The sequence below is a fragment of the Opisthocomus hoazin genome, chromosome 5 (genome assembly GCF_030867145.1).
Source record: "Opisthocomus hoazin isolate bOpiHoa1 chromosome 5, bOpiHoa1.hap1, whole genome shotgun sequence".
In the NCBI taxonomy this organism is placed as follows: Eukaryota; Metazoa; Chordata; class Aves; order Opisthocomiformes; family Opisthocomidae; genus Opisthocomus; species Opisthocomus hoazin.
The window spans coordinates 74335810-74359129 of record NC_134418.1 but is presented as its reverse complement, the minus strand read 5'-3'; the positions used below and the strand labels follow the sequence as shown (position 1 = coordinate 74359129).

The 23320-nt window shown below is 36.5% G+C and overlaps 1 protein-coding gene and 1 long non-coding RNA gene across 2 annotated transcripts in view; one reads left to right on the top strand and one right to left on the bottom strand.

Annotated features, from left to right (window-relative positions):
- GLRA3 (glycine receptor alpha 3) overlaps nt 1–14483 on the top strand; it is a 113935-nt gene extending 99452 nt beyond the window's left edge. Inside the window, exon 9 of the mRNA XM_075421738.1 lies at nt 14417–14483. Coding sequence (XP_075277853.1) covers nt 14417–14440 — 24 coding nt within the window. The 3' untranslated portion in view covers nt 14441–14483. The remainder of the gene's footprint in view (nt 1–14416) is intronic.
- LOC142361458 (uncharacterized) overlaps nt 1–23320 on the bottom strand; it is a 68879-nt gene that overhangs the window by 2788 nt on the left and 42771 nt on the right. The gene's annotated exons all lie outside the window — the stretch shown is intronic.

Genomic DNA, 23320 nt, shown 5'->3' with positions numbered 1-23320 from the left:
AATTATACTTCATTGTATAATATGCAAAACAGGTTTCCCTCCGGTTTCTTGTTTCGTGGTAGCAATAGCATCATTCCTCAGGAAGATGTAAATTACACCACGAGATGGCTCCCTCTCATACCAATTGAGCGATGTCACAGATGTTCGCACTTCGGTCAAGCAGATGAACTTTAGCAAAATGCATTTTTCATGTCATGCGCTGACACTCATTATTAAGAAGGAAATTTATAAACCATGAGTACTATTGTTAATTTATGAAGAACAAAATCCAAGGTTTACATCTAAATACACATATGAAAATGTAAATGTTTATGTACCTGAATATTTTATCAAATAAAAATGGCATTTTAAAACAGAAACAAATAATTTACTTTTTTTAGGTATCTGTTGATTGTTCAATACTTTTTGCTACAGATATGATTTTGTCCAACAGAAAATGAATGGCTAACCAATTTTTAAAGCTGTCTTGAAAAAGTTCAAGCCAAAATCCATAATTTGCACTCCGCTCCCAACCCTGCTAAAGTTAGAAGGTCTTTGAAGTAGATTCCTCATGTGAAGGATTCTTTCAGAGCACATTTACAGATACAGGTACAAATACATCAGCTATTAGTTATACACAACAGCTATTCCACCTACTAACATGTATGTTGTTGCGCTGTAGTAAGTGCAAAGAAGGAAGCATACACAGCTTTCACGGAGGAATATATAGCTTCATACTATCTCATATCTAAGATGAGGTGAGCACATACACTTCAGTAATGTCAACAATGTAAATCTGTAACTCAGTCTGCCTTGTGACAGCTTTTTGTGTCACCACCCTCTCGCTTCCCTAGCAGACTTCAGCTCTCTACACACGCACAGAACAAACATGGAAACAGCAGTAAAAGCACCCTGAACTTTGATCTGAAATGATACTAAGGATATTATTATAGGCAGATACTTCAGAACTGTTGCAGAGTAGAATAGATATTACAGCGTATCATTAACTTCCCTTTCCTGCTTGTCCTGAATTTCTCCAAAGACTACAATACATATCCTCTTGCATGATTTAGATGCTAGTTAAATAGGACCACGAAGAAAACTATTAATTTTGAATCTAAGACTAGTTAACAAATTGTCTGCCAAAAGTTAAACAATGATACATTTAAGGTTTATAGCAGTATTTACAATGTAAAAATCAATGAGTATTGGGTTTGTGGTACTCTTTTTTTCACCCAGCCTTAGCAAGCTCTCCAGAATGATGACTCATCTGAATTACTTTGATGTAACAAGCAACCACTTTATATTTAACTCTATTGCCAATAAAGGAAGCTCAGTAAAAATAAAACAAGAAGAACATATCTCAGTTCAACAGGAAACCTTTCAATTTTGTACAAATATGGTCAGAGTTAACACAGCAACATTTTTATACCAACACACAGTTTTGAGAAAATAAATTTAAAATCACTTTCAAAAGTGTCCTATCCCCTTTTCAGTAGCCTCAGATTTACTTAAGGTTTCTAAGTACCGAAAGAAGCCTTGAATTTTGTTAATGCAAATACATGAGACCAAGTAACTTTGTGAAGAATTTTGAAGCAGTACTGACGCAGTTTCCAGGTGAGGGAACAGGGAAAAGGTCATAGATCTTTCCTCTCTCTCTCTTTCTCTGTCTTTGCTTCCCAATAGTTTTGTATCTCACAGCAAATCTGATCCATCTGGACTAGGACATTCTTGGAGAACTTTGCTCAATAGTTGCAGTGCAAGATAGCATTTATTCAAGTCCCAACTCGGCTACTGGTTGTAGCAGAAAGAGTTCAGTGTTCAGGTAAAGTCCTGATGGTCTAAGAAAGCCGCTTTCTGAGAGCTCCTTGCATACTGACCTGAGTTGATTTCACCCCTGCATTAGTTCTTTTATTCCTTAATGACATCTTCAGAATGCTGCTTTCGTTTGAGAGGTGGTACTTTCCAACACCACCATCTGACCTAGAGCCAAGTGTATTGAACTGGTTTGTTATCCTTGCTTCCCTTCTAATTATTTATCCCCTCTGATTAGCATCAATATTTCAGACAGCTGCTCCACTTGTAGAACAGTTACATTGTCTTTCTGATTACCAGACTTCTAATGCTTAATTTTTACCTGCAATACTTACGCTTATGCCTGTTCTCCCACTCCATCTCCCCCTGTAAGGGAAAGTATGGACCCAGCTTAACATTAAAATCTGCCCTCTTCCCTGAGACCCCAGGCCATCACTTGGGATGGAAGTTGCAAGTAAATTCAGTTACTTAGGTCCCTTGCTCACCTCTTTCCTTCCTTTACTACCTTATCTTGAAAAAGTTCAAGCTCAGTTTTCAGTATTAGCACGTCCAAGTTGCCTAAAGTCTCTTATAAGCACCTTCCTCACTACATATTTTCAAAGAATCAAATCTGTGTCTAAACCTTATCAGAAGTTACAAAATTTATTTGTTCCTTCCTCAGTTTCACCTGAGGCATACAGTTCCTTTGGGATATTCCAAGGGACTTCTGGACAATCTCTGCAAATACACAGCAGATCCTACACACTGTCTTTTCCTGTCCAATCTCATAATCTTTCCTGAATCTGTACTGGCTTTCATGGAACCATATCACATTCTCTAATATTTATGAGATGGCTACAGCCAGTGTTTGCTGATCTGTGAATTGTACATGGTTACTTAACCTTTTTAAAATTAAACCAGAATATTTTGCTTATACCAACCAGAGCGACATACCCTGCATGCTTCTTTTGGCAAAACCATCCAAAACAAAATTATTTTTTCCAGTGTGACAGAAAGTTCTAGTGTTTTCCATTATTTGTTCCATGTCTAACAGTTTTCTAATTCTGGGTCACATTTAAGCCCTAGTAAGCACAGAAGTAAATCGTGCTGTGTGTTTGTTTGTCCCTGCAGGGCTCTACGTACATCAGTCACAATTTACATATGCATCACAATTTTGCAGCTCCAGATAGAGTAGATATATTTATGGTCACAAAATTGAGTGAACAAATTCACAAGCTACATTTAAGTTTTCATCTTGAACAAAAGAGGATAAAAACTTATTCTGTCATTGGTTTTGAGGCCAGGCTGTTTCACCACAGTGTGATCTGATTTTCATGAAAGCAGATGGTAAAATACCTACTCATCCAACGGACAGTGATTTGGAGAAGCTGTCCTCCAAAGCCTGGTCTGCAGCTTTCTTTCCTCTATTGGTGCCTTGCATGTGCCCACACAGATGTTCCAGAGCAAACAGGGCTTTTAGCAGGAATAAAGACAAACTGTGGGAAGTAAGACACCAGCCTCACTGAAGTGCTGAAAACAGTTTGTTCATCTGTAAATTCCCAACAGAGCATCCAGGCGGTACTTTGGGTGCCTGTGAGTATGGTAAAATGCAGAAGGACACCTTTCTGACAGAATTGTCCACTTCTATATTTTTACAGAAGTATATGTAAAATATGTCCAAAATCCATGTTTTTTGCGATTTCATTTTTCAAAAAACACCAATTTTTTTTTTTTTTTTAAATAATCACTGCCAAGGGAAGATGCCACTAGCCTTGCATCTAGCCCCTGTTAAAAAGTATAGAAAAGCAGCGTAACAAAGTAGACTGACCTTTTATTGAATATTTAACCCACCAGAGGAAAATAGGCTAAGATGTAACTACTGTGTGAAGCCTGACACAGGTTTTTGAGATTAAAATCTTTAACAAGATAACAGACCTTTCATTTGTCTTCTTCTTACTCTCAGAATATCAGTAACATCTTTAAACCCTGCCAGTTTCACGGTATCTAACACGGGTACCTGACCACTCCGAGCTGCCTTCGCTGGAGAAAAACCTCCTAACACCACCTCTGAGTGGGAAAATCATGGCCTATATGAAAACCTTACAAATGTTACAAACTATGTGTCCCTGTCCATTTTTAACTTACACAAATCTGCTGTGAAAAAGATATAATCAGTTTTCCCAACTTGCCTAGTCAACAGTTTAAGATCATTGAGTGACAGAATTCATTCTGATGTTGCAATTTTCTGAACTTAATATCCTTGATATAGTTTTAGTGGCTAGAGTTTCTGTGAATCTGGTTTGAACAAGAATTTGCTGTCAAGCCTGCTTGGGTAGTTCCCAATAGCCCTATTCTATGGTTCTGAAGTCAACAGAAAAATGTCTGCAGAAATGGGATCAGACTGGCCTACCTGCATATAAAAGGCAGTGGTTATATATCTCCTTGCAGCTGGAACTTTAATTATTGCTATTCCAAAGGAAATTGAATTACCATCTTTGACATATTCATTCTGAAAAATCTCAGTTTGCTTCAGACCTTAAACAAAGTTTTCATACTCAGCATCTTAAGCAAATTATGAGTCCCTTCCAAATTTTAATTGTTGTGTGCCTGCAAGTTAATCAGCTATTCGAACAATATTCTGTTCGTAAAAACAAATTGCAGCAGAATCTAAACTGAACTTGAACATCTGAACCAAGCTTGAACATCTGTAAAATATGCTTGCCATCATGCCTCTCTTATTTCTGCTGCAATCCAGTCTTGCCCTGTTTAAAGTGGAAATATTTCTACTGACCTTAGCAGTGGCTAGGAGAGGATTTTTAAGACTTATTTGAATCATACATGTGCAATTTCGATAGTTTCAATTATATTATATTTTTTAAATAGTAAAATAAACATGGAAAATATTCTTAGCAATGCTAAGATAGTAATCGTGCAACATCCAGAAACACTAAAGAAAAATTCCTTTCATTGTACAACTCTTTGACCCTTCTTATATTCTCCGATCTCTCTTTTCTTTTATTTAATTCTCAGGGTAAAAGCCTATGGAAACAAACTATATATTTTTATTTTTTGCTGTTTATATTAGACGGTAAATAGTTAGCATAGAAGTCAGGATATGGAAACACTTAAATCCCTAGCTTTAGACAACTTCTTTGAGTTGAGATCTAGAAAAAGATCGCTTACTTTATTTTATTGATCCTATTTGAGAGAGGCTTAATAACTATTCCCAAAGGTTCATGACTTTTGTTCCATTCCCACTTGAAAGTCTGAATTGAAATTTTCTTTATTAACATTTTAAATCCAGCAGAGGACAATAGCTCTGGCTTTTCATGGATCTGTGGAGAGTAATCTTCATTAAAATAAATCTTTATTAAATCTCTTGAGGAAGGAACTGAACTCCTTCAGAATCCAGATGTCTCCTCCAGACAGAGATACCAAGGAACAGAGCAGTCATTAGCATTGCTCTAAGTCCAAACAAATAAATAGTCTCCTTGGAGTTTCTGTGCTGACAGGAACTTATCTTTGATCAGATCTCTCCAGAGCTCATGGAAAAAGAGAGGAGAGACTTGCCAAAGTGATTAAACAGATTTTACCTGTATTTTACCTGCTGAAGAATCACTCTTGGGTGTTATTGTGCTTTTCTGGAAGAAAGTGCAAAACTTTGGAGACTTCATTTCTGATCAGCTCTTTTATAGTCTGTTGCTACTTGACATGTATGAGAACTCCAGCTATTTAACTACATTGCTATACTATCCCTAAGATTATATAGACTAGAAAAAAGAGGAATTTGACAGATTTGCCACTCCATAGATGGATGTGGAAATAAGGCAGACTCTTGCTGTGCTTCTCTTGGGAGATCAGCTGAATCAGAAGGGGAAATGGGTAGAAGAACAATGTGTAGATGCATTTCCAGTCTTTTTGTCCATACAAATAAATCCATAGCAGATAATTGTTCATGAGCAGTTAATTTGAAACCTAACCCAACTAGTCAGACTCCACGGCTGCATTTACCTAGTTCTGAAGGCAGCAGGATCAAAACAAACCAAGGTGTTTAATCAGCAGGAACATGTAATTAACTCCAATCTGAAATTATGTAATGAACTTCACATCTCACTTGCGGAGAAGAACAATTTGAGATGCAAAGATTAGTATTATTTACAGAATGATCAAAAAGCTGTGAACTGAATCTCTTCATATGGCACACATGACAGTAGTTTTCTGAATCTTCAGTGTGTGTTACAGAAAAATATTTGCCACAAAAGAGAAAGAACAAAATTATCTTTCCGGTTTCTCCAGGATGATTCTCATGAAATAATTGGAATTGTAAAAGTGTAAGAGAGGATAACTTGAGCCTATTCTAATCTCAAAAATAACTTTATTGCTATTTGTTAGACTTAGGGACACATCCATAGTGTACATACTAAACAAACATACTAAGCATCTTCAAGTTTTGCCCTCCTTATTTTCTTTCCCTCCATGGACTCATGAGTTTTGCATATTCTTTGCATACTAATGATGGTAGGTACAGACTCAGCCTTCACGGAACTTGCGCAAAGTATCATGACATCAATAGTTACAACCTTACTTCAAAGGACAAGAGGACAGAGCTATTTTGGGAGGCTGAAGGTAGGAATCTCTCTTTCTCATAGTAAGCATCCATTCATTCCTTGATCTTCTGTCCTGGTTTCTGCTAGCATCGAGTTAATTCTCTTCCCAGTAACTGCTGTGTTTTGGATTTAGTATGAGAAGAATGTTGATAATACACTGATATTTTTAGTTGTTGCTAAGAAATCAAGGACTTTTTTTTCAGTTTCCCATGTTTGGATGATGAGCAGGTATGCAGGAGCTGGGAGGGAGCATCACCAGGCAGCTAAGCCAAGCTGGCCAACGGAAATATTCCATACCATAGATGTCATGCTCAGTATATAAGTGAGGGTTAGCCGGGGTCAGGAACTCTTTCCTGTGAGTTTGAACTTTTCCCTGAGTTTGACCTTTACTGTGAGTTTGAACTTTTCTGTGAGTTCAACTGTTTCATGAGTTTGACGAGTTCCATAAAATCGCTAGGCTCTGTGAAATCCATGAATTCCACGAAATCTTCAAGTTCCACAATTGCTGTTTGGAGACTGGCTGCAAAATCGGTTGTCAGGCAGTAAGAAAAATTGCATTATTTATCACTTCTTTGGCATATGCATCATCATCACCTTCATCATAATCATATTATTATTAATATTTTTATAATTTCCTTTGTTGTCATCTTTAACTGTCTTTATATCAATCCATTACTTTTATTTTTTGTCCATTCTCCTCCCCACCCCAGTGCTGGGGGGGACGAGCAAGTGAGGGGTTATGTGGTCCTAGCTGCTGGCTGCTGTGTTAAACCACACTGCCTCCTCAGTCAGGCTAGGACCTATCTCTTGCAGAACTTTTACAATCTAAGCAGCCTTCATTGCAAGACAGAACTGAGATCTCCTTCTTTCTTTCTTTCCATCCCATGAGATATTGCTTTTTTGTCAAATGTTCCTTCCCAGAAATCCAAGTCCTCTTGCTTTGCTGGCGAGAGGGAACAACCTTATCAAGCTTAGCTAATGGACAGTTCTTCCCACAACTCTGGAGTTAACTGGCTATGCACAAAATACTGCCTGACATTCTGGGAAAAAAAACAGCAAGAGGAAACAGGAATATAGTGGGTAGAACAATAAATAGTAGCGCTACAACGAGCCAGGCTGAACTGCACAGGCAAAGACACAGATCACTGCTGTAATGTGCAGCAATATTGTGAGAATTCAAATCCTCTGGCCAATGCCTCATAACAAATTATTATAAAGCTCATTCTGCTCTTCTCACACACACATACAGAGGCACTTGCTGGCTTAGTTGCCTGGTGAATTATAGAACATGTGGAGAGTTAATATTTTTGCATGAAATAGATCTGTCTGAGCAATTGGTTTTCCTATAGCTGTTCAAGACAAAATTTTGAACAAAAATTCACCCCGATGGTTGTTTATTTTTAATCAAATTAAAATTCAATGTCATATCAATTTAACAATTTTATGGGAATCAAAAATAAGTAATATATGTTTAAATTGAGTAAAACTCTATATTAAAATTCAACTTATGTTTTAGATTTAACATCGAAAATATTCCTTAACTAAATGTTTCTGGTTTTAAAAAAAGGTCTAATACCATATATCTGATGCAAATTCACATATTCATTCACTGTGCCTAAAATTTGCATTGTAAGTAAACACCGAATGACAGAGGTAGTAGGGACTTCTGCTTTAATATATATGCATCTGGACAGACACTTGTTAAACCTGTTTTTAAAGAACTTAAATGATTTCAACTTCACAGTTCCCCAAGACTTTGCTTCAAGACTTAACTGTTCTTACTCCTATAAGTTTTTCTACATATCTAATATAACTCCCTCTTTTTGCAATTTAAGGCTATTATTTTGTATTCCATCTACAACAAATGAGGAAAACACATTCCCTTCCTCTTTGCTAATAGTTTATTCACCACATTCCTTCTCCACACCATATTCCTTGTCTTCTTTTCTTTAAGACAAAAAAAGCCAATTAACTTCTTTGTGACTCACAGATCCTGGTTTCCAGGCTCCAAATCACTGCTGCTGCTTTTCAGCCAGTCCTCCAGCTATGCTGGAGAGCAAAACACAGAACTCAGCAAAGCATTCTAACTGAAGCCTTGCTATCACTGTGCAGAGCGGAGGGATTACTTCGTGTGTTTTACATATAGAGTTCTGTTTATGTTTTTCTTTTCTTAGCAGCATGCAGCACATGAGCCACACTAATCCATCGATTCTCTTTTGTTCACAAATACCAGTTAACCTCTTGTTTTACTTACTTGAGTGAAACATTTTGCTCACATCTAGTGTGAAGTGATATGAAAACAAGGTAATTTGAATCTACTCCAAGCAACAAGAGGCCCCTTTTAAAATTCCTTCCCCAGCTACACAAGACCTTTCAAAATGTTTTAAGACTGTCTGTGTTGGTAGAGCTGCCCCCATCACTCAATAATAATGGAGTATCCCTGTCACAGCCAAGATACGCATTATTCATATACTTTAATAACAGTGCTCTTACGGAAAAAAAGCATGAAGATTTCTAGTAAATATTCATTTGCTGCCATTTCTTGCTTTCAGAAAAATGAAAACCAGATTTTTCTCTCCTTCCCTTTTCACGTTCGTAAACTCGCAGGCACAAATTAATTGATCATGGAGGATGCAGGATTCCATCACTGTTAGAGAGCTGTTAGAATACTTTCAGCGTATAACTGTTGCATATAGAAGAGGATTTTCGGTTGTTGAATAGAAAATTTTTGTGATGAAGGTCGGAGGAATATTTTAGGTTTAATTCTCGAAAGTATTTCAGCTGTATGATGTCACTATTTTAGAGAAAGAAAAAGATCTGCGATTGCTGATTAAAGCACTGATGCATTTAAGTCCTAGTCTTAAAGCAAGGGACTCATGCAAAAAACTTGATTTTAACTAAAACACAGAGGGTCACAGAAGGTCAACAAAATGCAGGGTCAGGGTCCAATGAAACAAATAAATAATTATTAATAATTTTGAAAATAATTGGATTGTTCAAGAATGTCAGATAAATAGGATTTACAAGTTTGTTTTAAATAAACGGTCTTGGTTTACTTCTTATGAAGAATATCTTTTGGGGATTACATGAGAAATACTGAGTAAGCAGATAAATTAAAAAGTTATTAGGGAAAATAATGACTTCTGTGAAATAATCGTGGAGTTTCTATGTTCTATCACTGTCAATCAATTATATAATTTCTCAGGAATGACAGCTCAAAGTCAAGGCAAAACCAAGCTAATAGACTCATGGAAATGACACCATTGCAACTGATGTTATACAAAAAATGAGAGTGACATTGTGTTGCTCAAAGCATATTCACCTTTCCCTGAACATGTCCTTTGACTTTTTGCTGGCTCAACAGCCAACTTACAGCTTTTCACCTCTGCTTATTAATATTAGAACTAATAAGGAATTAAAAACAATTCCTGAAGAATGCCTTCCAAACATCAAATGATAAACCAGTTATTTCTACATTAAATTTTCCTCTCTTACTGTAAATATTTTGAAATCTTTTAATAACAAGTAGATTTACGCTGACAATTCTCAATATAAGATTTTTCACCTACTCATAACTTAGGATAACTTCTGTTGGAGGCAATTCCCTGGTAAAAGCTAAGCTATCATTATGTCAGGGATGTCTCCTAACAATATGGAGCTTCTTAAGGTTATTTAATGCCTTCCTGAGGACACAGCTAGCAAACTCAGTAAAATTTGCTCGCTTACAGAGGCTAGCTGGTCAGCATCTGTTTAGTGGGTTAAGAGCTACCTTACAAACACCAAACAAGAAGAGAGACTTTACTGCCACAATAAAAGAATTCAGTGACAATCTATAAAAATTATAACATAAAGGTATAATTTGTGACTAATAATGATGAGAGAGATTCATATAAAGAAATGAAATGTTACACTTTCAGAACAGTAGGAAGCTTGCCATCACTGGATAAAGTTACCATTGATATTATCGCATATCATAAGGGAAAGAACACCAATTTTCAGTAAGCAACTGAGATGTTCCAGTCAACTTTCATGTTAGTGAGCATCTAGACACAGCCTCCAGGAGAACCCACTGTAAATGAACCTAAGTTACTTAAGTGGCATCACCTACTGCAAACTGGCAATAAGAGTGTTATGGATTTTTGGGATAGCTTTCATTCCTTTGGGGGTGTTGATGATCAGAATATAAACTGGTCTTGTTGCCTACGTTGCCCAGTGTCTATCTCCCCACCCTTTTGTTGATCAAAGTGGTTCCTATTCCCCTGAATCTTTATTGGGGGAGGGTGGAGAGTAAGCCAAGCACGGCTTTGTTAAATGTCATGTTCTCATCTGCATAGCACTGTTTTTTTCCAAAGACATTTTGGGTTTGCCTATTGCAGACCCTTTACATTTCCTCTAAACGAGTTTCAGCCATCAGCTAGTAAGGGAATAAAATATAATATCTTTCTAGCATTCTTTGCCCACAGTCCCAACAGTTATATTGATGCTATCGCTAAAAGGCGGTGTCATTTACAGAAAGACTGGATCTGGTGAGAAGAAAAGACTTTGCAGAAGGTGGATTCAGGAAATCTGTAGTACTGCTATGGACAGCTGTGTTTAAAGTTATTCACTGCTCTTAAAGAAGTAGTTGAATTTTTTGAGGATTTGTATAATTGCAGTAATCTAAAATACAGTAGAACGTAGCACAACAATTTAATATCCTTACAGCTGGGTTTACAACACTTCTAAGAGTACACCCACATCCCTTTTCCCTTCTTCCTGTTGCTAAGGACAATATGATCAGAATCAATACTTATTTTTAAAGGACATTTCTCTCTGAACTTGCCAAAATTTTCAGCATGTCAAGAACTATTAAATGGGATTGCCAGTTATTTCAGAGAACACATCGGAAAAAAAAGACGTAGCTAGTCTTCCAAAATCCTGAAATGTCAGTAAGTCCAAATGATTCCTTTGATGTAATTTCAAACATCTGAAAAACATTATTAACCCAATTCTAAGGATTCCTTTTAAATCACTAAAGACACAAAGAAGATAATAGATCTGATTCTCACTGTCTTTAATCTCATATAGTTATCAGATGTGTAAAACGTGTACACAAGAGTATGCTCATTTCAAAATTGAGAAGGAGGGCAGTGAAGTATTTCGTCTATCAAAAGCAAGCTCTGTGGTTTAAGTTGGAGGCTGTTTTCATATAAGCTGGCTTAGGTTCACTGAACCATGCTGTGGGATATTTCATCTGTTAAGCACTTTCTAAAGAAAAGACATTAACTATTAATTGGTGAAGATGAGTTGTCCTTTCGCTTCCTTCTTCCGTATCAGTTGCATCTGTTGCATCTCTGCTTGCCAAGTGACAGAGGGAGTACAAGGTTTTGTGTGCTTACTCTGGGAAGTACAGAAATTAGCAATGAGTAATGTGTTGAGAATTTCAAGGTTTCAAGAAAAGTCATTTGTTCTCTTCAACTGAATTTATTTTTCTAATAAGGTTCTTGTTTTTTACTGCCGTTCATGCTTAATGGCTGTTATGGTTTACTAGACAGATTGAATCATGTGACAGCATATTGTTTCGGTAATGCTATACCTGCAGAGCAGAGACTTGTTCTGTGGAAAAAGGAATGCAGATGGGATACATTATAAAACACGGTAGAAAGTTGCCTTTTTTTTTTTTTCCCCCCAAGGGTCTGGCATTATTGTGTTTACTCATACCTTATCCAAGTGGTTGCTGTTATTTTGACTTTGCTCTTTCACATGCTTGCAATGGTGTAAACGACTACAAAAATACAAGGTAATACAGAAGAAGGGCTGGTTGTGACCAGGGACAAGTCTGACAGAAATTCTTTAGCCAAACAACTTTGAGGGTGTTGCTCTGAGGAAACCTCTCTGAGCATAGATAACAAAAACAATCCTTGGAAATTAATTGTAATTCTACAGCGATGTAAGCATTTGCTTTGACATTTTTTTGTTTTTTAAGCCATAAATAAAATAACACAGTGAAAAGAGAAAAAGGCATGACCGGCTGATTTTTCCGTATAAGGGTGAAGCCTCAATAAAACACACTACACCGAACATGGAAATTCCCTTGGTGGATCTGGGCTCCTGTCATGCCAGAGCTGCTATCAAATCATAGGTGTACATATTCCAGGTAGCAAAAACTCTTTCTAAGAAGTAGATGCAGTTGATTAAGTTACATTTAACAGCTACTGCCCAGTCAATCCTTTGACTACTTCAGAAGCACAAGACACAATGCCAGATTAGCATTACCAATACATGTGGACTATCACAACAACTTCTGTAACTCTCCATTAGTGTGTGGCTTAAGATTCTGTTTCACAACTTCTAAACACAGCTGTTTGGAAAGAAGCAAAACAGTTTTCATAAACTTCTCAGTGATCTTGTGTACTGGAGAAGAAGGGAGGAACTGATTTCCATTCAACAGTAAAACACAGAAAGTCTTAAAATTCTGCTGTAAACTGGAAGCTCGTCAGCTGGACATGCCAAAGAAAAAGGACTTGAAGTTGATTATAGAATAATAGTAAACTGACTTGTGTTGCATGTGGGAAAAAAGGCAAAAGGAATCCTAGGAAACACCAGCAAATACACTTTTATTAGGAATAGGTTCTGTTCAGCAGTCCTGGAACTGTTCTGAATGCATATGTTCAAAAACCTAAAACAGATCCAGAGAACTGCTTGGATACAAGAAAAATATGAAATTTGTCTTTCACATGAAAAGGCTCAGAGAGCTTGATTTTTTTAATCTAGTAAATAGAAACAGCAAGGATATATGACTGATCTTTGGAAACAGCGCATATCATTATAATCCTGATGAGGCATAAACACCAAGAACAAAAAAGTTCTCCTTAAGCTAAGAAAGAATGCCAGAAAAAAAAGAGACCAAAATTACTCATTAGTATTTCAGGTCTTCTACTCATAGAAGAGTTCTAACCCATAGAGCATTCAAGACTTGGAATAGGCTTCCAGTGAAAGCAATGATAAAAGCTTTCAAAAAGGCAACTCATTTTATGGAACACAATGTGATTGCCTACAGCAGAATGGGATTTCTCTCAGTGACTAAGTCATTTCCTTCTAGTCCATTGCTTCCATTATTGTGTGAATATGCCTGTGTGCACATACATACACACATGCATATGTGTATATGCAGATAAAATCTTCATAGAAACTACATATTATTGTATAATTCTTTTTACCTGTGACATTGTGTAGTATTTGACCTGTCTATACACATGTGAACAGTAAATAGAGATAAGTGAAATGTTGGCTAGAAATTAAATGTCATAACCTCTTGTCACTGTAAAGCAAAATATGTACTTTGGGTGTATAGCCCTGAGTCAGCATTTTAATTGACTTTAAGTTGTTATAAAATATTATTATTTTAAATAAACACAACAGCAAAGCAAGAACAAACATATTTTTCCAGGAACTAGTTAGGCTCTAGTGTACCTTAGTATACCCTGAAAAACAGCATGTAATTTAGAGGTGACTCACTAGGGCACAAGCTTTGGAGAATATGTTCAATTCCTGCTCTGTCATGGACTTACAATTAGTCAGAAGAAAGCCAGGTGGGGCCTATTTTTACTATTGTTAGGTCAGTCACGGTGTTGATGGAATTACTGAAATTAGTACTAACTCATTTACTACACCATGCACAGCACAGTCTTCAAGACGGTGTGATAAAAATTGTCAATCCAGTAACCTATTGACAGAGGAAGAGGTGATCTCTTATCTTCCACTCTCCTCCCTGATGCCCAGGATACATAGCCCTGCCCACTCCCTCATACCAGCTCTGTGGCTGTCCTTTAGAAATCTAATTTAGCTCACTAAGCTCACTGTTTCTGTTTTACCTATCCAACCAGGAAAGGAACTAGCTGCTCTAAGTCAGGACCATGGGACGCAAGGCTATGTTGGTTAGTATAATATGTTCTTCAGTTGATTCGGTCATCTGAAACTGCATTCACAATCTTCAAAAGGGATGAAAAATGCTATTTCTCAAGAGAAATAACACCATTTTCTCTAATCTCTTTTAGGCAATCATTCTGCCAAAATGCTGAGGAGCAGGAAGGAGAGGTAATTTGTCCAGAATTATACCCAAGAATGTATTTATTTACATTTAGTATATTTCAAGGAAACTATTAACCCTTAGATCTAAATTTCCTCTGGATATGTAAAAATGTTTATGTATTTGTGAGTGTATTGGATGTGTATAAATAAAGAAAAACTGAGTTACCTGTTTCATATTTCAAAACCCATGATTAATATTTCCAGCCCAAAATACCTGCGGCTTTGGTGAATTTCTATTCTGGATAAGAACTGGAAGGAGAAAGAGCATACACAAACTGCTTTGTTTAATTGCTTGGGATTAGATTTGTCTTGTACTGACAGGAAATTCTCATGAGAGAAGTTGGTATGTTGACTAGGGCTTATAAATCTCACATTGGTAGGAATCTTAATATTAGTGACAAGTAGCAAATCAACATGACAAATAACAAACCATACTACATAGTTTAGTTACACTGAAATAGTCATTGATCTAGTTATGTCTATCTACAGGAACATCTAGTTATATCTACAGGAACAGAGCAAAATATTCCTTCCACAGTCATCGTTCACCAACATGAGCCATGACAAGTCTCTGAATGAAGCTAAATACTCACAGCATTTCCCTCCATAAAAGTTGTTGTCAGCTGTGAGATTATTATTGGTGATGTGTTCATTCAGTTTATTCAAACTTTTAAGTAATAGACAGAAAAGATAACAGAAAGTATCTCTGCTTATTGACTCAGATTTCTTAATTGGATGGCTAAGGTGAAATTCCCATATCACTAAAAAAATGTCAAAATGCAAATTACTGAATGGCTGCTGAACACTTTTAATTCCCATTAGTGACAAGAGTCATTTACTGTATTGTGACTGGCATCGTGTCTATAATCCTAATTTATTTCCATATATTATTTAATTTCATGGTACATCCTCCTTAGCAGCAAAACCAATTTTTATTGTCTGTATTATATAACAGAGTCTATATTAAAATAGATATGGTTATTCTGAAATAATCACATAAATATCAGGCATCTCTTACAGGCCTTGTTACAGAAGATGCCTGTGCAATAACTGTTCTTTCCGACTTAATGTTAAGCGCAATGAAAACAGAAGACAATCAAATTGGCTAGAGCTACTGGCTCAGAACTACAAGCAAGGAAACTGATTCCAAAATTTTGTTTAAAAGACTCCATGAACAAACAGGTCTGAGCCACTGCGTATCATATTCATCCCAAGAATTTTCCCTCTGAATGCAAAATAGCGAGCAAGATAAGTACCAAAAGAAGCCACAGAACTTGCTTCATAGCACTGCAGGCTTTCTTGGATATTTCTAAAGCAACAAAAGAAATGATGATATTTTGTGAACCAGCTGACAAAATCCCTACTCGAGGCTAGCGACTTGTTAGCTCAGTTTCTGAAGTCCCTAAGCAGCTGTCTTCAAAATAAGCTGGGTTAAACAACTGGACTTTAATTGGTTTATTTTGAATTAAATGATCCCTCTAACAAATGTACAAATAGTTCAGCTAGCAGAGCTCATGGGACAGTAGTCTCTAGCAGGACTTCATGATACACATCCAGGATTAGGATATTCTCTTCTATCGACAGAATTACTACCGAAAGAAATCAAGTCCTAAATAGCCAATGTTTAATGGCATTCATTAATTAACGACTTTCCTACTATTTTTGTGACGAGGAGGCACTGCCTCAAGCCCCACATGAGAGGCAGGGATAAGACTGGTGGCTTGCTATATCCGGAACACCCAGGTAGTTAAACCCCAGCTGTTCAATCACTGCTACTGCAAAATAGAATCTGGACATCCTCACTAAAAAAGCTGCATTTTTTTCTACACTATATTCTGCTTTTTTTGATTGCATCTGATCGATTTACAGATGCAGTGTCTATTTTACAAGAAGGATCACCATATTATCTAACAGCTCCATTTGTATATTTACAGCACTTCTGTGAAAAAAAATGGATATTTTTTTCTATTTATGAACACACAAATGATGAATAAGTACAAAGAAAATTATTTCGAAATGGGAAAAATCCTAAAGGAGATCAAGAGAGGACCTTACGCTGAGTCAATAAAAGTATCAGGCACCATCCTTAAATTTTTAAGTGATGCAATGACAGCACAAGAAACATGGGATTCATTTAATGTTTTACTTTATTGCCTTCATCCATCTTTTTTATGCTCAGTGGTATTAGTAAGAGAAGCATACTATCAGCCACTCCAACAGAAAAGTAAGACGTAGGCAGTTGGAACAACCTTGCCTTCTCTTCCTTATGACTCAACAGCTGCTTAGCACACATTTGAATAACACTGTTTTTCAATGCAATAAGGTAAGCTTGTGTTGATTTACTTGCATTTTTTCCTGTCTAACTGCTAGAACAAATCCTATCACAACAGCATCCTATGCATATACAGCTCTGCATGACTTCAGTCAAAAGCAATTTCACTAGTTTTCTTCTCTGTTTCTCCTTTTTAGTAATGTTATGTTGCTTGTACTTCTAAGAGTTCCGTGCCAAAAAATGAAATGCTCTCTTTTTCTGGAATGCAAAAATGACTAGTTATCATCAGGCCCATGGGTCTACAGATTAAGCCATGGTTTTGTGCCGCAGCAAACAGATGGCAATTAAAAATTTATGAGTACCATTTATTTCGATTTCCCCTAAACCCTCTAGTTTCCAATTCCACAGTTACATTTGTTGAGAGGTTTCCCATTGTGAAGGGAATTACATGAAAAGCACAAGTGCTGGAGGTGTACTGAGGAAATATTGTTGTGTTTTGTTATGAGTCAGAATGGATGGAGTCAAAACACATGACTTGTTCTTAAGAAACACTGGCTGAAAATAATGGAAATCCCAGATATATATCTGCTTTTATAAGGTTTATTAACAGCTGGGCTGAAATTCTTCCATCATTCAATTGCAAGTGATAAATATTTTCTTTCTCTTCCTTCACTGGATTTACTACAAATTTATGATTTTTTTATATTAGAAAATATACAGAAAAATCTGGAAACAAATTTCTGTGTAAAATTTATGTTGCCTACAGTCAGAATAGCTTCTTCTTTTGGTTCCTCTTTCACTCCGAGTCAGTGGTGATTTTGTGTCTTCGTGTGACTTCAGAAACCTTTATCTCACACTACACTAAACAGAAAGTCCAAAACCTAAGTTATAGATATCAGCTTCTGTCCCTATCTGTGTAATCAAAGCCAGTGACCTTTGCTCTTCTTTCTCTTCTGGTATCTTTAGCTGTATTCTGCGCTTGCTGCCACTTCCTCAAACTGCACACTACAAAGTGAATTTCTCCCATTAATATCATCGCTTTTTCACACCTGCATGAGAGGAGATGTTTTGGAGTGTTTTCCGACAAAAAAACAAGAATCATGAAATGCACTTTTCTTAAAAGAGTTAAATGCAAGTACTTGTGCAAGTTTAGAAAGCCCTTTTTCAGTCAGGACAGGGCTTTAAACCTTCCTTACTTGCTTTTGCACAGTCACGGCAATTGCTCTTCAGAATACATGGTGTCGGAAAAGGGGTTGCTGCAAGAAGGGATTAAAACTGGAGGCCAAACTTATGGTTGATACGCCTGTGGAAGTGAAGGTCTTTAAAACTCAGAATTAACTACTCCCTTCGGGTAATTCAGATTTTTTCCTTGACAATGTAGAAAGATTTCACTTATTTGTTGTTTTGGATTTTTGGTTTGATTTGATTTTGTTTTTAACTTTTACCCTGGAAAAGTCTGAATGAGCTGCCTTCCGCACTAACTGCAAAAGTGATATTTGCTAGATTCCCTGAAGAGTGTCTTTTAAGAGAGAACATAGTCCAGGAAGCTAGTGTACAAGAATTTGACTTCATGTCTCCAGGGCGGGTGGGGGACAGTGATGGTGTGCTTGAGAGAAATGAGATAGAATTCTAATACAAATCAGAGAGACAGATCACTTCTCCTGAACCTTTTTCTTCCGTTTTATCTTTAGCTCACCAACTTCATCTGCTCATGAGGACCTCATGAGGTCCTGTGCAACCTGTTCTAGGTGACCTTGCTTTGGCAGGGGTTTGGACTAGAGGTACACAGAGGTCCCTTCCAACCCCTACAACTCAGTGATTTGAATGACTTGTCAGCTTTGTATCAGAGTGCTGAAGGACTACTGTCTCTTGCTTGATCCTCTTACCTCAAAACCACTAAAGAGCCAGTTTTAGTGCCACTGAAGAGCCTTCTTATCTGTGATAAATAGCTTATTTCACATGGTCTAGGAGAAGAGGATGGGAAACTCTTTTACACTGAAAATTCATGTGACAGAGGAGGAAAATGGTATGCAAAAGATTCTGCAGAATAGACTTGTTTCTTATGGTCTTCTGCTCAGTTAAAACAAAAACCTCTCAAGCCTAAAGCAATCTCCTAAATTTATAATTCTCTTTGCCCTCTGTTGTGTGCGTATTCTTGTGGACAGTATGAAAAACAGAAGTATAATAGGTTCATTGTTACATATTTAATTTATACTCAGTAAAGTTGCCAAGAGTGTTTCCAGTTGACTTAGATGTCAAGCATTGTTTTGGAAAACAGGATATTAAAATGCTTGCTGATAATTTTGTTTCCCCTGAAAAAAAAAATTAGGTGAGAAGCCTTCCCTGAACTGTTATGATAGTGACTGTGTTTCAAATCACGTGTAGTTCTTGTTAAAATACACATGAAATTGATTAATTACTGATATGCATAACTGATTGTGTCTGCAAGTTCAAAAAATGAAAGGTATGCTTCTTGGTTCAAAACATCATTGGCTCCAAAATTTGTTATGCCATGCTCTTGCCATTTTGTGCACATCTTTACTATTATACGTAACTATTTGATGCTATTAGACAAAAAAAGTAATCAGTCTAGTTTAAAAGGTTTAAGAATATGAACACTTAACAGGATTTTCATTTGCTTTACAAGACTGGCATTTATGAGATCCTAATCATACTAAAGGCATCTTTGCTTGGGGACTGCATAAAGCAAGATTACTTCAGGTTTTACAATCCCAATTATGAATATAATAAATAATCTCACTATTGCTGCCCTTCAAATTCTGCTTTTTACAAATTCAGCAGTTTCGTATGGACATGATATATGTCATAATCTACTAGAAGTTAACTCCCTCACAAAAATATTTAAGAAATATTCGTGGAAAGAAGACTTCATACCACAGATATGTATTTTCCCTCTAAAGAAAACAAATTTTTTTCTAAGTTAGAGGCTAAAATTAGTCTTTGACAATATTTTTTTGCACTTTACCTTCTGGCTACAGCTAGTCATATTGAGATTTTTTAAATCATTTATATATTTCTAAAAACACTGAGCATGAGAGAACTGCTATTTAGGGCAGTGTGCAACTACTCTATTGTTAATACTTTCCATAATCACATTTTTTTTACAGAAGTGGTCAATGTTCTATGTAAACTTCATCTGTATAACAGTATGGATGGTAGGAAGAGTCTACCTGCAAGGCAGAACTTGCACTTGAACACACGGTGACAAAAACTCATAGAAAATGATGTGAGATCAGGTCTACTCCTCTTCTACTTAGCAGGTTTGTAAAAATTACTCTGGAATGGAGCTGAAATTATATTTGGTTTTGTTTCAGATAATAATGATTAGCGAGTAGAGAATCAGAATTTTCTGAAGGCTGAGAAGAAGGATTTAAACCTAACTGAGCCTTGCTATCTTAGACCAAAGATCCACACAGTCCATTTGTCTGTCTGTGACAACAGTGAATAGTCCACGCTTAGAAAAATTGTAAGAACAGGAAAAGTACATAACATACTTTCTGTGAGTATTCCTGATTACTGATTGTGTACAGCTATCTCCAAGCTGTAGGTGATGTCTGCATATTTAGAAATCCCTAACAGAGTATTATTCTGTGAACTTGTTCAAGATTCCCTCAGAACAGATAAAAATTTTGGTACGTACAGAATCTGTAGGTTGCAGTTTCATGGTTTTACTATGCATTGCACGAAAAAAAGGTTTTGATTGAAATTCAGGAGTTATGACTGATTACGAGACCAGGAATTTCTTAGGTATGGATTCTTTTCATAGTAGAATATGGGGTTTCATTTTATTTTGTTGCTAAGCATTCATGCAAAAAAAAAAAATTACAACAACATACATTCTTAAAGTATCTCAGGTCACTTGTTACACAAACATCTGTAAGCCAAGAGTACCAAATTGCCTTAAAATAAAATAAAATCTGACTCCTAGCACAACTGTCATGTTTCTGTGTGCCTGTAACAGTTCTAGGTTGCCTGGGCAAAACAGCATCAAAGACATATAGCACATTCTTTAAATAGTGCTAGTGATTACAAACGAAATTCTCCAGAGATCCTGTCTGTGTGCTCCAGTAGCAAGTACACGGAAAGTTCACATTGCCACTTACCATTGCTAATATCTACAGTGCACACCACTAGTGACACACTATCTAAGTAAAAATAACATCAGTGTGGTGCCATATGCTTAAATTCCAACTTGATCTTGTGTACGAGGTTTTCTCCATTTATAAAAGACAGCATTTTTCACCTCCAAATATATTACATGATGTCTTTTTGTCTACTGTGACTTTGTATTCCTAAAATTTGCCTGGCCATGAGGACAGCTTTTTCTTTGTAAGGCAGAACTAAGTACAATATTGCAAAGGAAAAGCATTTGTTTCTCATAACACTTAATCTTTTCTTTTGTGATTGGTTCCTTAATCCAGTGTTAGCCTCTCAAACATGTACAGTTTATCTCTGTATATTGAGAAACAACATATAAGAACACAACCCAAGAAAACAACATCCTTTCACTGTGACACTGACGTCACTCTTGTCTGAATCTGGACACACTCCAGTTTCTAATCTTATCTTCTGTAAAACTTCCAAAACATACAGCGCTTCTCCCACTGCCCTGGGTTAGATTCAGCTGTGTTATTGCTACTAAAAAAGTTGTGGAAGTCACAGCAGATCTCAGAAATGGGCTCTAAAACATAATGAATATCTCAGTATCACATACATTTTTTCTTCAGCTCGTTTATATAATCACAAACCACTCAAAAAAGCATTGTAAGTCCTTTCTGAAAATCTAAATATATCACTAAAAGCAGGAATTTCCTCTATATCTGTACTTAAAAAACAAACTAAGGCATGTACAGAACCAGAACAAACAAGCTGACTCAAAACTGCATTAGGTCCCGTATACATTCAACTAGATCAATTGCTGGGCAAACTGTAGGGATGAGGCTTCACACTGTATGCAAGTTCATTTAATTCAGTTCTCTCTCTTTCCACAGATTCCATGGTGATTCAATCTCACCAGCTGGTACTTAGCCATTACACTAGGTATCATATGATCCAGATTTTTTAAGTGTCTGTGTGCAGGACTAATTTAGAACGTTGGCTGTACACCTGACAGGATATATGACCCTTAGCAGATAATTACTCTGCATTTTAAAACCTGGACTGGCTATGTGAACATAAACATAGCCTCCTACATAGAAAAGCCCTGTTTATTGGAATTTGACCTAGGCAAACAATGGGTTTGGATGTTTTTACCAAAAGAAAGTGTAACCAAAAATTGTAGAAAATTCAATATTTTAAAGAAATCCTTTCCTACTCAATTCATAAAAGAACATATAGACCTGTAATTTCAAGGAAATCCAAGAGAAATTCAGAGTCAAATTAATCTAAATCTTTCTTTTACACACAAAGGAAGATATAAAACAAAGGTAAGTATCCTTATTTTTCTACAAGAATTGATCTACACCATATCAGTGTGACAACACCCCATTCAAAGTGAGGTGATAATAAAACATCCTAGTTCTAAATAAGGACACATAAACAATTCAAAATAGTTATCTCCTTAATGTATTATGGCAGCTTAATTTTCTTTCAAAGAACATCTCCACTACACAGTTCGTATGGACACCTTTTTGTGAGAGAGCAATTTTGTGTGTTGCTTTTTTTAAAAAAAAAAGGATACTTGTTTGACCTACATTTAGGTAGATGTATCTTACATTCTGCAGTCAAACAATACTACTGAAAGCAAGGTGTGTAGCACAATAAAAATATTTGGGCAGGATACAGTATCAGATCAATTTACGTCACTCTAATGCTGGACGTGCTCATCACTTCCCTGCAAAAGACTTGTCACCACGTGTACAGCTATCACAGCAAAACAATTTCTTTGACAATTATTGTTGCAGCTTTCACTCACAAGTTTCCCAGCTGCTTTTCACTAGGTCCAGTAGTTAGATCACTTAGATAAGAAAACTTATAAGAGCATGATTCCACATTGATATTAACTGTTATTTCAGTGCAAACAAAAGGTCACAGCAGTTGTCAAATGAAATGCATAATGACAACAGTGTTATCTGCCACATTTTATGGCTTGATTCTGCTCTGTGTAAAGCCAGAGAATATTTTGAGCAATCATCTCACTTATTTGTCTGACTGGAACACCAGTGCGAGCACTCGGATTCTGTACACCCCACCTTGTTGTACAAGCATTCTCCAAGAGCTAATGTGAAGTACGGTGGTTGTTGTTGTTACCAAGATTTCACTGACAGAGAAACGGAGATAAGCTAGACATCTTACTAACAACTTGTTGCAGTCCACATAACAAGTCAGAGCAGGTCAAGCAGCTTGTCTTAGACCATGATGTCTTACTATCACCAAAACTAAACAACCTTGACTTCGTAGTCCTGTCTTAGCATATTTTCTTTCTGCTGAAATAAAAGTAACTGAGTACACATGTAAACATCCATCTCAGTTTGCATAATACCTTCATGGGTATTACAAAATCTCTCTATTGCCAGTTTTGTGTAGATGCCTATATGTGGCAACTGGGTTTTGATTACAAAAGAAAGAATCTTTTCAA